Source organism: Vigna umbellata, chromosome 4, assembly GCF_029865625.1.
Source record: "Vigna umbellata cultivar VRB3 chromosome 4, Vumbellata_1.0, whole genome shotgun sequence".
Classification (NCBI taxonomy): domain Eukaryota; kingdom Viridiplantae; phylum Streptophyta; class Magnoliopsida; order Fabales; family Fabaceae; genus Vigna; species Vigna umbellata.
This window is the reverse complement of record NC_142168.1, coordinates 28,892,608-28,907,121: the sequence shown is the minus strand read 5'-3', so window position 1 is coordinate 28,907,121 and position 14,514 is coordinate 28,892,608. Positions and strand designations below refer to the sequence as shown.

At 28.3% G+C, this 14,514-nt stretch overlaps 2 protein-coding genes across 2 annotated transcripts; both read left to right on the top strand.

The window, feature by feature from the left end:
* Positions 1–4,051: 4,051 nt before the first annotated feature.
* Positions 4,052–6,692, top strand: LOC124847092 (uncharacterized protein At4g15970-like). Its single transcript, XM_047324518.2, has 3 exons — positions 4,052–4,364; positions 5,604–5,969; positions 6,123–6,692. The coding sequence occupies exons 1-3, from the start codon at positions 4,107–4,109 to the stop codon at positions 6,603–6,605; spliced, it is 1,107 nt and encodes a 368-aa protein (XP_047180474.2). The 5' UTR covers positions 4,052–4,106; the 3' UTR covers positions 6,606–6,692.
* Positions 6,693–9,121: 2,429 nt separating this feature from the next.
* On the top strand, positions 9,122–11,552 carry LOC124846763 (uncharacterized protein At4g15970-like). Its single transcript, XM_088112784.1, has 5 exons — positions 9,122–9,229; positions 9,371–9,646; positions 10,115–10,480; positions 10,630–11,111; positions 11,234–11,552. The coding sequence occupies exons 1-5, from the start codon at positions 9,122–9,124 to the stop codon at positions 11,310–11,312; spliced, it is 1,311 nt and encodes a 436-aa protein (XP_087968910.1). The 3' UTR covers positions 11,313–11,552.
* The last annotated feature ends 2,962 nt before the right edge of the window (positions 11,553–14,514 follow it).

The following is a 14,514-nucleotide window of genomic DNA, read 5'->3' as shown; positions in this document are numbered from 1 at the left end:
ATTCCAATTTCACGTTAAAAATTTGAATATTACAAACATATTTAATCCTATAACTTTATTTGAATTATAGTTTAATATATATTTTATTTGAGTTAATATATTATATAAATGATTTTAAATTATATTATTTAAAGAATATGAACTATTTTTTTTAAATTAAAATAAAATATTCGAGAAAACTTTTGTATATGTATTTATAAATAGTCTAGTTTTAACTTATGAAAGGAGTCGTTTTTTTTTTTCTAAAATTATTATAAAAAACATTACCGTAAAAATTTAAGTTATTAGCATAAATGCAAGCCGAAATAGTACTAACATCTTTCATTTATTATATTACTTTGGAAGTGAAATGAAGCATTTTCCGCGCCCTATAATAGCTTATGTTAATAGACTTGTACTAAAGAGAAGAAAAATATCAATCTTCCTATTTTAATAGTCATTTTTTTTAGTTTTTTTAATCTTATAAACGATATTACGTAAATATTGTTTTATAAATAATTTGTAACGTTTTTTTTTACTTTAAGTATTTTTATCTATACAATACTTATTAAATTAGTGTTGTGTTATGATTTAAGATAAGATGATTAATGTTTTATTATCCTGTTTAAAAAATGTAGGTTTTGTTATAATTTACGATGTATAAATTAACTTAATAAAAGTATATTTACATGTGCTCCTTTTTCTAAATTTTACATTTATTTACTACTTTAAATAAATAATTTTATCATGGATTTATCGTAACTTGTGAGAATGTAAGTTGGGTTGATATATACGTTTAGTTTAATTAGTTTAACAATTTTTTTAATTAATAATATCTCATAAAGTTGACTTAAATATATAGACTTGCCAACCCTTCTTCGCCTTTTTCTCCACTAGAGTCGTCCCAACGCCATGGTCATCACATGTAACAACTTGCAGATTACATTACTTTACGTTTAAGCTAATTACATTTGACTTTTCAATTTTAATTAATTTTGATTAAGCTGTTTTGCCGCCACATTCAATCATATTTCTTAGAAAATGACTTAGTTCAGTCTCTTTTAGTATATTACACCCGACTGACTTTTATTTTATTGTATAAAAGTTGAAGTTTGATTAGTAATTTAGTTTTTATTTTTAGGTCTTTATAATTTTTAAATAAAATTAATTTGATCTCATTTGCTAACAATGTTAGATTGGTTAATGATAAACATAACATACTCGAAACTTTGAACATAATCTTAAAATTAAACATAGTCAAATCAAATAATACAATGTCTCCTTTATAGCACTATAAAAAAATCCTAGAAACCCAACAATTTTAGGAACTTCAAACCAATCCTAAAAAAGATGGGGTTCTCAGTGAGAATTTTCCTTTATTTTTTTTCTAAAATCTAATTTAAATAAAAATATTAAATAAATATTTTTAAAAATTAATAACTTATTCTCTATCACCTTTGTGAGTCTTATTTAATTAATCTCATAAATTTGTAAGAAATGTTAACCTCGGAACGTGTGTTAAAAAAAATATGTACTTGAGACTCTCTTCATATATAATCACGTAAAGAGACACATTTTTTTTAATAATCATATAGTTTTATGGTTTATGCATTTAACTATAATTTAATGGTTTATATTATCAATCTTTAATTTTACATAATTTTTATTAATTTGGTTTCCAAAAAGAAATAAAGATAAACTTACTTCTTAATCCTTTGTTACGTTCTGGATTTTAGTTTTCTTTTGTTTTTCATTTGATTCGTTATGTCGTAAGTTAACACTTTGGATACAAGCTAAATATTTTCTTATTAAAAATATATAATTTTTTCAATAAAGAAGTGCTCCTAAATTCTTACAAATCTTTCTAATTGTGCACGAAGAAAACATATTCTATACCACCTAATAAATTTTTATTGTAATATTAGAAAGCTACATTTTTATAAAGTTTATCATCTATATCATTAATAAAGAAGATTTTCTTCTTTTACCGTATACAATTCTTTAAATTTTATTTTTTAAATAACTTTTCTTTTAATTTAAAATAATTATTTTATTATTTTTATATTTTAAGTAATTATTTATTTAAACTTGATTATTCTTTAAACTAAAATGATTGTTTTATTATATATATAATAAATTATAATATGATTACATACTTCCATATTCAAATAATATATATATATATATATATATATATATAACATGTTAAATCTTTTAAATTTTAATATTAATTTTATTTTTATTTTTTAATTTATTTACAAAAATTCACTAATTGTATTACATTGTCTTTGATATGTCAATTTGATGAGGTAGAGGAGATAAACCAAAACAAATTAATAAAAGTACACCGTATGACTGTTTGATAAGTCATACAATAAACATTCTACTTCATCTTAATTTATTAACTAGTGAGTTTAGCCAAACCGATTGGTCATTAAACAAATCGACCGATTATAGATAGAAATGATTCATGAGTTATACCAAAAGATTAGTCTTAAAATTGATAAACTTAAAGGTAAAGTATAATTACTCACATTTGGACCATAATTAGAGTAGTGTTAATAAAAAATCTTTCCCTGTATAAATAAAAGTTTGAGGTAAATATGTAAATTATTTACATTTATTAGTACATTAATTATTAATTGTCAATATTGAACTCTTGTCAGAATGCTTTTTCCAACTTAAAACTATATACATTATTTAACTATTGGCCTCGATCTCATATCAAAACAAAATCTAATGAGCTAATCACTTGCACCAAAATTTACGAACCAAATTCAACACAAAATGAATTAGAACATACGAACCAACTTAATTGTTAGAAGTCTCACATCGACTAGAGATAAGGCCAATTCATAGTTTATAAGTGGGTGCAAACCTCACCTACAAGCCGGTTTTGTGGGGTTGAGTTAGGCTTAAAGTTCATTTCTAACATGGTATCAGAGTCATGGTTAGAGCCTATCCTAACGATATTTGTTGTTTGCTGGGCATATTGTTCCACCCCCTATCGGGCCGCTATCGGACCACCCATTAAAAATGTCTAATCCCACTTGGAAGTCCCACATCGACTAGAGATAAAGTCAATTCATAGTGCAAACCTCACCCTACAAGTTGGTTTTGTGGGATTGAGTTAGACTTAAAGTTCAATTCTCGCAGTGCCTTTGTTTATTTATATCCCAAATGCATATTCTACTTGGATCTGCATTCATTTTGACGAGTAAGTTTCCAAATATTAATCAATAAATAAATACCTTGCAAATCACACTATATTGGAAAGTTTAATTATTTATAAAGTGTCGAAGTTTAAGTTATTAATTATTTATCACATGGCTTTGGATGTGAAATTATCTTCAAATAAATAAATTTCTTAGTGTTGAGTGATTTTCATGAAAACGAAGCTAAGAATTAATATACATGAAGGGATGCACACAATTTACTCGTTTGACCCATAAAGTAATAAAAGGTTTAGGGAGAAAGAGTTAGTATTACGTCTTTCATTGATATTTATGAAGAATTTAAGTAATAAACTTTTTTTGGTCAACTTCGACAACCATAAATAAAATGTAAATTACGATGTGTTAATATTAAATACTTGCATGTAAAAAAGTAAAACTCACTGTTCTATAACCAGTAATTACAACTTCATCTTACAATTAAAAAAATGAAAAAAATCTCACATTCATTTCTAGAATATCAGTCTAAATATATAATCAATGCTAGCCATATTATGAAATGAGACTTGTAAAAAAAATAAGTACCTCCTAATTTAAAGCTTATTAACAGAATTTGATAATATTAGTATTTTTTACACTTGGGTGTACTTATATACTGTTAATCTTTGAACAGTTAAATTGAAATTAATTAGCTATTACGAAGGATGTGAATGGATATTATACAAATTTTTACATACTGTTTATACATAAACTCTAATTTGTTTGTAGAAACAAAAATGTGAATTAATAAACATATATTAATCTATCTAATCTATATATATATATATATATATATATATATATATATATATATATATATATATATATATATATATATATTTCCTTTGGCAACGTGAACACTCTCATAGCATATATAGAGGGAAGAAAAGAAAGAAGAAAGTAAAAGGTGTTCATATGAAGTCAAAGAATGCATCTTTGGCACCCCCAATTCAGGAAACAACGATGGAGGCACGCGTCGGCGCCGCCGTGGAAAAAGCTGCCGGCGACGGCATGAAGGCATGGGATGGTGGTAGCAACATTTTGGTGAGAAGGGTGATGTATGTGGCCATGATCCTTGGTGGAGTTGGAGTGTTGTGGATGTCCTTTTATCACTTTGGTTCTCCCTTGGAATGCCCCACCTTCTCACGCTACTCCATGGATGAATCATCAAAGGTCAGTATCTCTTTCTGTCCATCTTTGAGTCAACATGGTGGTCAAAATTCAAGAGAATCAAAATAGTTTTCTGTGATGCTATTTTCTCACTTAATATATATAACTATAATTTTATAATTAATTATTTGTAATAAATTTTAGTTTGATATTAAAAAATGTATATATATATATATATATATATATAGTATGATTTTTTTTGGTGAAATAAAGAATAAACATAATTAATTATTACAGTATCATTTTATTTAAATTATTGAAATAAATTAAATTGTTAATATATATGACTCAAAAATAGGAGAATAAGAAAAAGTCAAACTCGACGAATAAAGATAATGTTTTTAATTTGGGAACTTAAACCAATTGTCTTGCTAAGTTCGATAGGTCAATCTTGCAAGTTAGTCGAATTAGCATAACAACCCAGCTTTATTAAAATTAAATCTAAACCGCACCACGACACTTTGTATCAACACAACCCGACCAAAGTTTGAAACATCTCGAACAACATCCATTTTCAGTCTGGTAGCCCAATATTAGCCTACTTTTATGTAAAAATTAAAAATTTCAATCTATTTTCATGTGATATTAGATTTTTTATAACAGAAAAAAAAATGACAAGTCAGTCCGCCAGCCCATCAATTTAACAGACCGAATTGTAAAGTTTAATTCGTTTTCAATTGACACACTAGTTCAACCTAATCATTTTTGATAGGCGAATACCGAACCAAACTTAAATGGATCGGTTTTGACCCATTTTTCTATCCCTACTAAAAAGTTTAAATTTAATTAATTATTTGCATATAAAAGTATCACATAAATTATTATATCTTATTTTAATCTCTACAATATCAAAAAGAAAAATAAAATTAAGGGAAAGGCAATTTTCCTCAAATTTCATTCACCAATCTCGAATACAGACATTCACTGATCTTTCATTACAAACTTTCACCAAACAATCTATTTATTTTCATCTATGGTGATATTCTAAACTAAAACTATACAGAAGCGACATTGTTGCATGCAATAAAGGCAGTGCAGAATTTTGAAACTATCTTGATTTAATTTCTAATAATTGTGCATCATTTGTCACACATCTCAGATTATCTCACTTCTCTCACTCTTGATCTTGAAGGGATTACATTGTTCTGTCATTTGTCCTCTCACGTGTTTGATAAATTTCTTGAGTGAATTTTGAAGTTGGATTACCAAGTGTTTGATGTTTGTCTTGGCTTTATGCATCAGGGTGATCATGATCAAAGGCTAGAGAGTGTTCTTAGAAGGGCAAGTATGAAGGATAAGACAGTGATACTCACAACTTTGAACGATGCATGGGCAGCGCCAGGTTCCATATTTGACCTCTTTCTTGAGAGTTTTCGTATAGGAAATCAGACAGAATATCTTTTAAACCACTTGGTGGTAATAACTTACGAACAAAAGACACAAGATCGTTGCCTTGCTGTGCACAAGTATTGTCACAACCTCATGTCTAAAGGTGACAATTTCACTGGTGAACAACGTTTCATGACCCCAAACTACCTACACATGATGTGGAAAAGGCTTGAATTCCTTAGTTCTATTCTTGATATGGGATACAGCTTTGTCTTCACGGTATGTACATATATGTTTGTTTTGCAGAAAAAGCTTAACATCTTTGCACTCACTCAATCAAATAACGAAACAAGGATATGTCATGAAAACGTTAGGAAAACTTTTCACTAACATCTGTGAAGTAAATGGTTTGTTTTTTGTTTTCTTTTGCAGGATTGTGATATAATGTGGCTTAGAGATCCCTTCAAACAATTTTTCAAGGATGCAGATTTCCAAATAGCTTGTGATGGTTTCAACGGGAATTCCTCTGACATACACAACCCTACAAATGCAGGGTTTAAATATGCGAAATCTAATTATCGAACAATTTGGTTCTACAAGTTCTGGATAAACTCCAGGAGTTCAAACCCAAAATTGAATGAGCAAGATGTGCTGAACAGGATCAAAGGGCACCCCTCAATTTCTGACATGAAGCTGAAGATGAAGTTCCTTAGCACCACCTATTTCTCAGGGTTTTGTCAGGTTAGCAAGGACTTCAACAAGGTCACAACAATGCATGCCAATTGCTGTATTGGTTTAGACCCCAAAATCAGTGATCTTAAATTGGTGCTAGAAGACTGGAAGAAGTATATGGCATTGTCTGAGTATAATAAAACAGAGTCACATCTTTCTTGGAGGGTACCAAAACGTTGCTAGTTCTAATATCTCATAATTTTGTAATTTAATGTATACGAGTTATATGATTCATAAATTTTATATAAATATTTTTATTCTTTTACAACAATGAAATATATATATATATATAACTAAAAATCAATCAATTAATAATAATAATTAAAAATTATCATAGTAATATTATTACAAAATAAAATAAGATGAATAAAAAAATAAAAGAAAGAAAAGAAAAATTAACAAGATTAAGTACATTAAAGATATATATAGAGTAAAAAATATTCAACTTTGTAATGATTACTAGATTTAAAAAAAAAAAATTACTAAGGGAGTTACTGATAAGATGAAGTTAGATATAAATCTCTCTTACATATAACAAAATAAAAAGTCAATTCATTTGGCAGAAAGTATTAAGAAAAATCTAATATTTGCCTATCACAAATATCATTTGATGGAGGCTCCAGTTACGTTGCTATTATAAATGGTTTTCTGTCTTTCTTCAAAGTTCAGGGAGATTGTGAGATGAGCTTTTTTGGCTCTAAATGTCTGTAATTATTTATATACATATATTTTAAAATGAACACAAGCTGTTTTTATATTATTAGAAAATGTTGTATGTAGTTTTTTGTTTTAATATTACTAATACTTATTAAATTATCACTTTATCTTTTGTATAATGAAGAAAATGGTATAAACAATAATTGCTTTTTGTAGAAATCTTTAAGGGAAGAAATAAAAGAAGCATGTCAATTTTATAAATTAGTAAAAACAACTTTTTATTTTCTCTCAAAACAACATTTGTCTTCTTGTTGATTTGTTATTGTTTATTGTAAGTAGCTTCGTTTTCTTTAGTTATTTATTTGTTGTAAATAGCTTTTTTTTCTTTGTAAACTCTAATGCTTCCTCTAGTTAAGGGTTGAGGAGAAAGTAGTGACACAAGTATAAGTTTTATAAGTTAACAAAAAGGATAAGTTTAAAATAAAGGAATAATAACTATTTTATTATTTAGAACTTATAAATGTTATAAATAATAAAAATTTATTCATTTAAAACATTTCAATTCCTTAAAATATAAAATGTTAAATATGTTTTCAGTCTCTTAACTTAGTGAATATTAGAATTAGTCAATTTTTAAAATTTTTGACTAATTTAGTCCCATATATTTAAAATTGCATGAATTTAGTTTTTTTAACCAACTTTTGTTAAATTTATTTGAGTTTTTAAACATTTATAAAGTTGAAGGATGAATCAAAATTTTCGGAAAGAGACTAATTTCACCTTTTACTAAAAGTTAAGAGATAAAAAATATATTTAATCCAAATATAAATTATTTAAAATATTTTTTTAAGTTATTTATCATTATTTGTGTTTTGAGTAAGTTTTTATTTGTTCTAACTTTTTATTTTTTTATGCCTATATAGTCTTTACTTGTATCTAATACTTTACCTAAATAAATGAATTTATGTCAATCTAAGTTTTTATCATACCTTTAACTTTAAAATATGCTTTTGAGGATGTTTCACTTGTGAGATCAAGGTTATCTGTTTACTAAATCTGTAAGTCCTGATATTTGTCTTTGTCACTATTCGTCTTTCACCCGTCTTTCAACCCGTTATATTGAAAGGTATTTTGATACCATAGTCACTAAAGGTATATATAATAAATGCAATCCTTATTTTTTTTTTTATCTTAAATACGTATTTATAGATTTCGGGATAGATAATCATGTTTTACTGTAAGTTAATCTCCCTCTCGCTCTCTTTCTTTCTCTCGTAGAAATGAAAAAAAAAAAAACTATTTTACTATTATTAATTTATCTATATTGATATTAATTAGCATAGTTTAGATTAATTCTGCACAGTATAATTTTCACAATGTAGAATCTAGTGATATAGCATCGTTGTTTACAAGAAATTCTAAATTTTACACATGGTAACTATTGAAGGTGATGAAGTTATTTTGATTTTCTTTTAAATAAATAATGTGATTTCTTCCATAATTCATGCTATCACAAAAATTACTCTTCTCGAGATATACGTTCACACTCCATATGTAATTCATAATATCAAGAGAATCAAAATTAGCATTTCTGGAACTAATTACACATTAATCATGAAACCATCAGACAAAGTAATGGATTATAATTATTTGCTAAACATAGAAATCTCATCGAAGGTGTTCGTAACAATTTGTTTAGCTGTGAGAACATTCCGTCTAGCCTCCACTTTCTTAGAGTTTTCGCTCTTTCTTTTCTTGCAATAAGCTTCAAGATAATTTTTTTTTCTTCTGAAAATCTCATTGCGTAAGAATGTTTCATTTTCTTCAATCAAATACATGCATGGAAATGGAGTCTAACTTTGAAGTAGCATATTGCTTTTCTTAACCATGAAGGAGAAGATACATTGGCATTGTGAAGGTTCAAGTTACTGTCAACCACCACCGTAAAAGAACATCATTAAGGTTCACAAACTCAAACCACCGACCTGTTAAATCCATCAATTATACCTACGAAATCCTAAAAATCAAAGTTCTATATCTAAATGGTCAAGTGTGGTTCAGAATATACTATCGTGGACTTTGAATGGTTCAACGATTTTGTGAAAGAACCCAACTCTAATCGTCAGCATCTCATCTCCAGACATAACAAGGTAATCAACCATTGCTTTTATCATAATAGATTTTACTTTCATTTTGTATTTATGTTCTAAATTTAAAATTACCCATTTTAATTTCTTTAATTAGAACAAAAACTTGTAAATTAAATCAACAATAATGTAATGTAACTTCAGGATGGTGGTTCCTCGTCGAAGAATGAAGCGAGTCACCTTTCTCACCCCAATTCAGCTCTTCAATCAGTGAAGGATATCTCTCCTACCTCCGCCGTAAAGAATGCCGCCGGAGAGAATAATCCATGGAATGCCGGTAATCACCTTTCAGTGAGATGGGTGATGCAATTTACATTGTTCATTGCTATCTTTGCAGTGTTGTGTATGTTTCTCTTTATATCTTCCATTACCTTTCGGACTCCTATCTTCTCCCGTCACCTCGCTGTTGGCTCAAAAGAGGTCACTCTCTCTCTCTTTTCCTTTTTTTTCAGTGGGTGCTAAGTTATGTTGTTTTTTGCATTGAATTTGGAAATATTGGTGCTGAAAAATGAGCAGTGGTGAAATGGGTTTTCTTGCGAACCAATCAAACAGTTGAAAATTCTTGAATTTTGGGTTTTGATGTTTACTTATGTTCTTATGGGTGGTGAAAGTAGAGGAGAATGAAAGGAGTGGATTTTTTGAACATTTTTTGAGAAATTTAAGGTCATGGAAGGGACCATTTTGTTACAAAGATGTTTACTTGATTAGATATATCCCTATTAGCACACATACTATTCACTTCTCACTTCTGCCATAATATTTTGGATTTCTTTTCTAACCATTGCGGATTAAACATGTTAATTCGATTTCTTGCACGTGATGTGTTTTATAAATTTCTTCTGTGAAATGTTCACCAAGTGTTTGATGTAGCATTGGCTTTATAATCAGGTTTATACCGATAGCAGGTTGGAGAGTATTCTTAGAAATGCATCAATGAAGGATAAGACAGTGATAATCACGACTTTGAACGATGCATGGGCAGAGCCAGGTTCCATATTTGACCTCTTTCTAGAGAGTTTTCGAGTAGGGAACCAGACGCAGCAACTTTTAAACCACTTGGTTGTAATAACGTATGACCCAAAGACACATGAGCGTTGCCTTGCCATGCACCATCATTGTTACCTAGTTGAAAACAAAGAGGGAAATTTCACCGGTGAAATGTTTTACATGTCCCCAAACTACCTACAATTGATTTGGGGTAGAGCTAAACTCCTTGGTTCTGTCCTTGAGTTGGGATACAACTTTCTGTTCACGGTATATACATTCATAATTCGTACATTTCTTTTGGAAGAAAAAGCTTCTTAAGATCTTCACCATTCTGTCACTCACCCTGCTACAAGGAGTTCATGTTTTGACGACTCTTTTCATTAAAGGGGTTTAGTTTGGTTGTTTTTGATTTGCAGGATACAGACATAATGTGGCTCAGAGATCCCTTCGGCCTATTTTACGAAGATGCAGATTTCCAAATAGCTTGTGATTTCTTCAATGGAAATTCCAGTGACATCGGCAACTTTCCAAATGGAGGGTTTAAGTATATGAGATCGAATGAGAGAACGATTTGGTTCATAAAGTTCTGGATCAACGCTAGGATTTACTTCCCAGGATTGGGAGAGCAAGCGGTGTTCAACATGATCAAACTGCATCCCTTGATTGCTGACATGAAGGTGAAGATCAGGTTCCTTAGCACTGATTACTTTGGAGGGTTTTGTGAACCTAGCAAGGACCTCAACCAGGTCTCAACAATGCATGCCAATTGCTGTATTGGCATAGAAAACAAAATCCATGATCTCAAAATTCTGCTTGAAGATTGGAAGAAGTATATGGCATTGTCTGACCATGACAGAGAACACTTGAGTCATTCTTGGACCGTACCACAACGTTGCGGGTAATGTCAATTACTGTTCTAATCATTCTTATTAGACAAGTTTTTACCGCAACGTTTGATATTATCAATGAAGAGATGGTTCTTTTTGTCTTTGAATAATTGTGCATTTTGGCATCATGCAGACCTCAATTACCAGCAGATCCCTTACCAGAAAATCCCTTGCCAGTAAATTCTGAACCATTGCAAAAGGTAGCACAATAAACAAAGGTTGTGATTACACTTGTTGCTGACATTTTATAGGTAGAACATCAAATAATACACAAAGAGTCTTTAATACATAGTTTTCTTTTAAATATAAGTCTTACTTACTTACAATGGTATATTTTATTACAAAAATATGTACAAAAATAAATATTACATTTGAATTTGAATAGGATATGTTGACATTTGAGAGATGAAAGAGGCTTTGAGAGGTGAAAAAGATGAAGTTCCTGTATCATTACTAGAAAAGAATTGTAAACTTGTTTATTGTTACAATAACATTATGTGTGTATATATGTATTGGGTTTTCTCCAATTGGGTTTTGAATCTTCTGATTATTTTTCTTTCTGACCTTATCAAATTTATTCTGCATCTCATCATTTCTGATTTTACTTTTCGGAATATACTAAAAATAAAAGTCATAAAAAATAAATTTTTATATTTTAAATAAAAATAATAAAAACTAAAAAAATAATAATATTAAATAAATGTAAAAAAATTGTGTATTAAAGTATCGTTTCTTTTATTCTTTATGTAAATTTATTGAGTAATTTTGTTATGGGCCCTGCCCAATTTCAGTCTCTTAATCTTTGGACATTTAATGTTGGGCCTGATGCTTTTATAAATAAACCAGCCCAAAATAGTAATTTAAGTAACATGCAATTGTTTTTAATTTAAATCTTCAAATTTTACTCCTAGAATAATATTATGTTTTTTCAAATACTAAATTTTAAGACATTCTAAAATGTATATTCTAGAAGTTTCAAACTTTCAATTCGTTTTACAATGTACTTTAAATTTTTCAAAAAAGTGTTAAAAATCTGACAAAATTATTTTCTGGAAGTTAATTTTTTTTGAGAAAGAGAAAATGACATGAATTGTCTCTAGGTTAACGTGTGTTTGTTATATGTTGATATACTCACTTTCTTGATTTTGATAATAATGGTAAGGTAAAAAAAATCCCAAATAAAATATAACTCCTAGAAAACATTGGTATAGAAGTAAAAAATAAAAGTTGTTATGTTTAATCAATCCTTTGCATATTATTTATTTGTTTTGGGTATCAAGGTTTTGTAAATAATAAATTGCTAGCTTAATTAATTTGAATGTTAATATGAATAAAAATCATTACTTGTTGAAAATCTTTATCTTGGGGTTCTCATCCATAATGTAAATTTATCTTGTTTAGACTTGATAGCTTGAAAATTATTATTTTTTCAAAACTTTTTTTTATTTTCACTCAAAAGTGTTAAATTTGATTAAATTTATTGTCTCATCATAACTTTTTTTCAAAAGAGAGCTATAGAAAAAAAATGTTCTTTTAACAACTTTTTCTTAGTAACTTTTTAATAATCGGTGGCGTTTCAAATATTTTTCTGAAAATAAATTTAAACCAAACTAATAAAATAATAAAATAGTAACACTGTTAAAAAGTTATTAAAATAAGTTGTTAAATAATCATATAATCCGTTATAGAATTTAATTTCTTTATTTTTTTAAAGTATAAAGAATATCAATATGCAAATATTAGAAAAAAGGGACGAAACTGAGCAGTAATATAGTTTATCTCACATACAAGTTGTATCTATATGACACGTATTTCATTATATACCTTTTTTTTACTTAATTATAAATCAAGACACGAATGTAACTATCAAATGAATATATGATAGAAAATTCTTGATATCTTTAAAAAATAACTTATATTGAATATATCTTATCATATATTGATATAATTCTTAAATGCTTTGTGTCTACACCTCCTCTGCATAAATTAAAATAAATTAAAATATTTATTAATTATTGATGATTTTTATTAAGTGATATAAATTTCTATTGACTCTTATTACATATACATTTATTTATACGAGTTGAGAATTATAAAACATATCATCGTAAAATTTTGATTACTAATATAAACTTCTCTTAAATGTATAATTAATGAAAGACTGAAAAAGTTTCAAAGGTCCGTTAACATAAAAAATTATTAAAAAACCTTTCAACAACGTATCAATCTTTTAAGGCAACCTCTTTTCTACCTTTATATATTTCTTTCTACACTCTGTATAAAAAAAGAAAAAAAAAACATATTTTATCTTGGATGGTATAATCTAAAGTAAAAGCTACTTTCAGATTGTATAATCTAAAAATTAAAAATAATTTTTTTTAAAAACCACTTTTTCAAAAAACAAAAAACCTTTCGCATTGCATAATGTAAGAACCCATAAAATAGAAGTAATAGTGTATATAGATGTATTAAAATAATGGAATCGAGCTTTTAGTGGTGGTAAAATACACCAACAGTATAAATTAAAAATTTTATCAAACAGTTCATTATATTAAAACTGTATATCTCTCTAAAACCTCTGTTTTCTACCTCTGCTCTCCCTTTTCTCTAGATTTCTTCCATATCACTTTATCTGTTCTACAATATGACCGTGCTTAAGCAATCCTGGTGTCAAGAGCTTCCATTCCACCGATCAATTTTTTGTTTTAGAGCTGGTAAGTTTGTCTCTCTTTAATTCTTGAAATTTCTGCAATTTCTTGTACATGCAAACACTGTTCGACTTGCATGTGTTCATGGGTTCTTCATCTGGGTTCTGATTTTGTTCCTGATTCGGTGGTTGGTTTTCTTTCACCGATCCAATGTCTGTAGGTTGTCCTATAATCACTTTCGGTTTAGCAAAACTGTGAAGAAGCTTAAATCTGTCAACTTGCTTTAAGGTAAGGGAAGCTAGTTAATTTAATTGATGAATTTACTGTGTATGTAACTGCTGTTTTGAAGATTGATGTGTATGTAATTGAGTGATTTTGGTGATCGGTATTGCTTGTTTGAACTGTTAAAATCTGTGATTATGTTGAATTGGTTTTATGCTGAGTTACTGGTACTGTCTTACAGTGAATCTTGAGGAAGTGAGGTAGTGAAAAGGGGAATTTGGGGTCACACGTTGAATTGGTCAGTGGAGAGATTTTAGGAAAGATATTTAGGACTGGTTAAAGACCCTAAGTCACTCAAACTGTGCCAAAAACTAGTAGAATCGAATTTGAGTCTTTAAGTTGATGATGATGCAGTTTTGGATCGTGAATCTGGTAGCAAATCCTTTAGAAAATGTATAGAAAGGTTTTGATATCCTTAGAAGAATGTAAATAGGTATATGATACAAGTCTGGAGGATTAGAAGTTAGGAGAAATGTTGGGAATG

Excerpts from the sequence above, each read along its gene's own strand:
- LOC124847092 (XM_047324518.2), top strand. The coding sequence starts at position 4,107 with ATGAAGTCAAAGAATGCATCTTTGGCACCCCCAATTCAGGAAACAACG. Across the intron at positions 4,365-5,603 it reads CCATGGATGAATCATCAAAG|GGTGATCATGATCAAAGGCT; the intron begins GTCAGTATCTCT and ends TTTATGCATCAG. Across the intron at positions 5,970-6,122 it reads GATACAGCTTTGTCTTCACG|GATTGTGATATAATGTGGCT; the intron begins GTATGTACATAT and ends TTTCTTTTGCAG.
- LOC124846763 (XM_088112784.1), top strand. The coding sequence starts at position 9,122 with ATGGTCAAGTGTGGTTCAGAATATACTATCGTGGACTTTGAATGGTTC. Across the intron at positions 9,647-10,114 it reads TCGCTGTTGGCTCAAAAGAG|GTTTATACCGATAGCAGGTT; the intron begins GTCACTCTCTCT and ends CTTTATAATCAG. Across the intron at positions 10,481-10,629 it reads GATACAACTTTCTGTTCACG|GATACAGACATAATGTGGCT; the intron begins GTATATACATTC and ends TTTGATTTGCAG.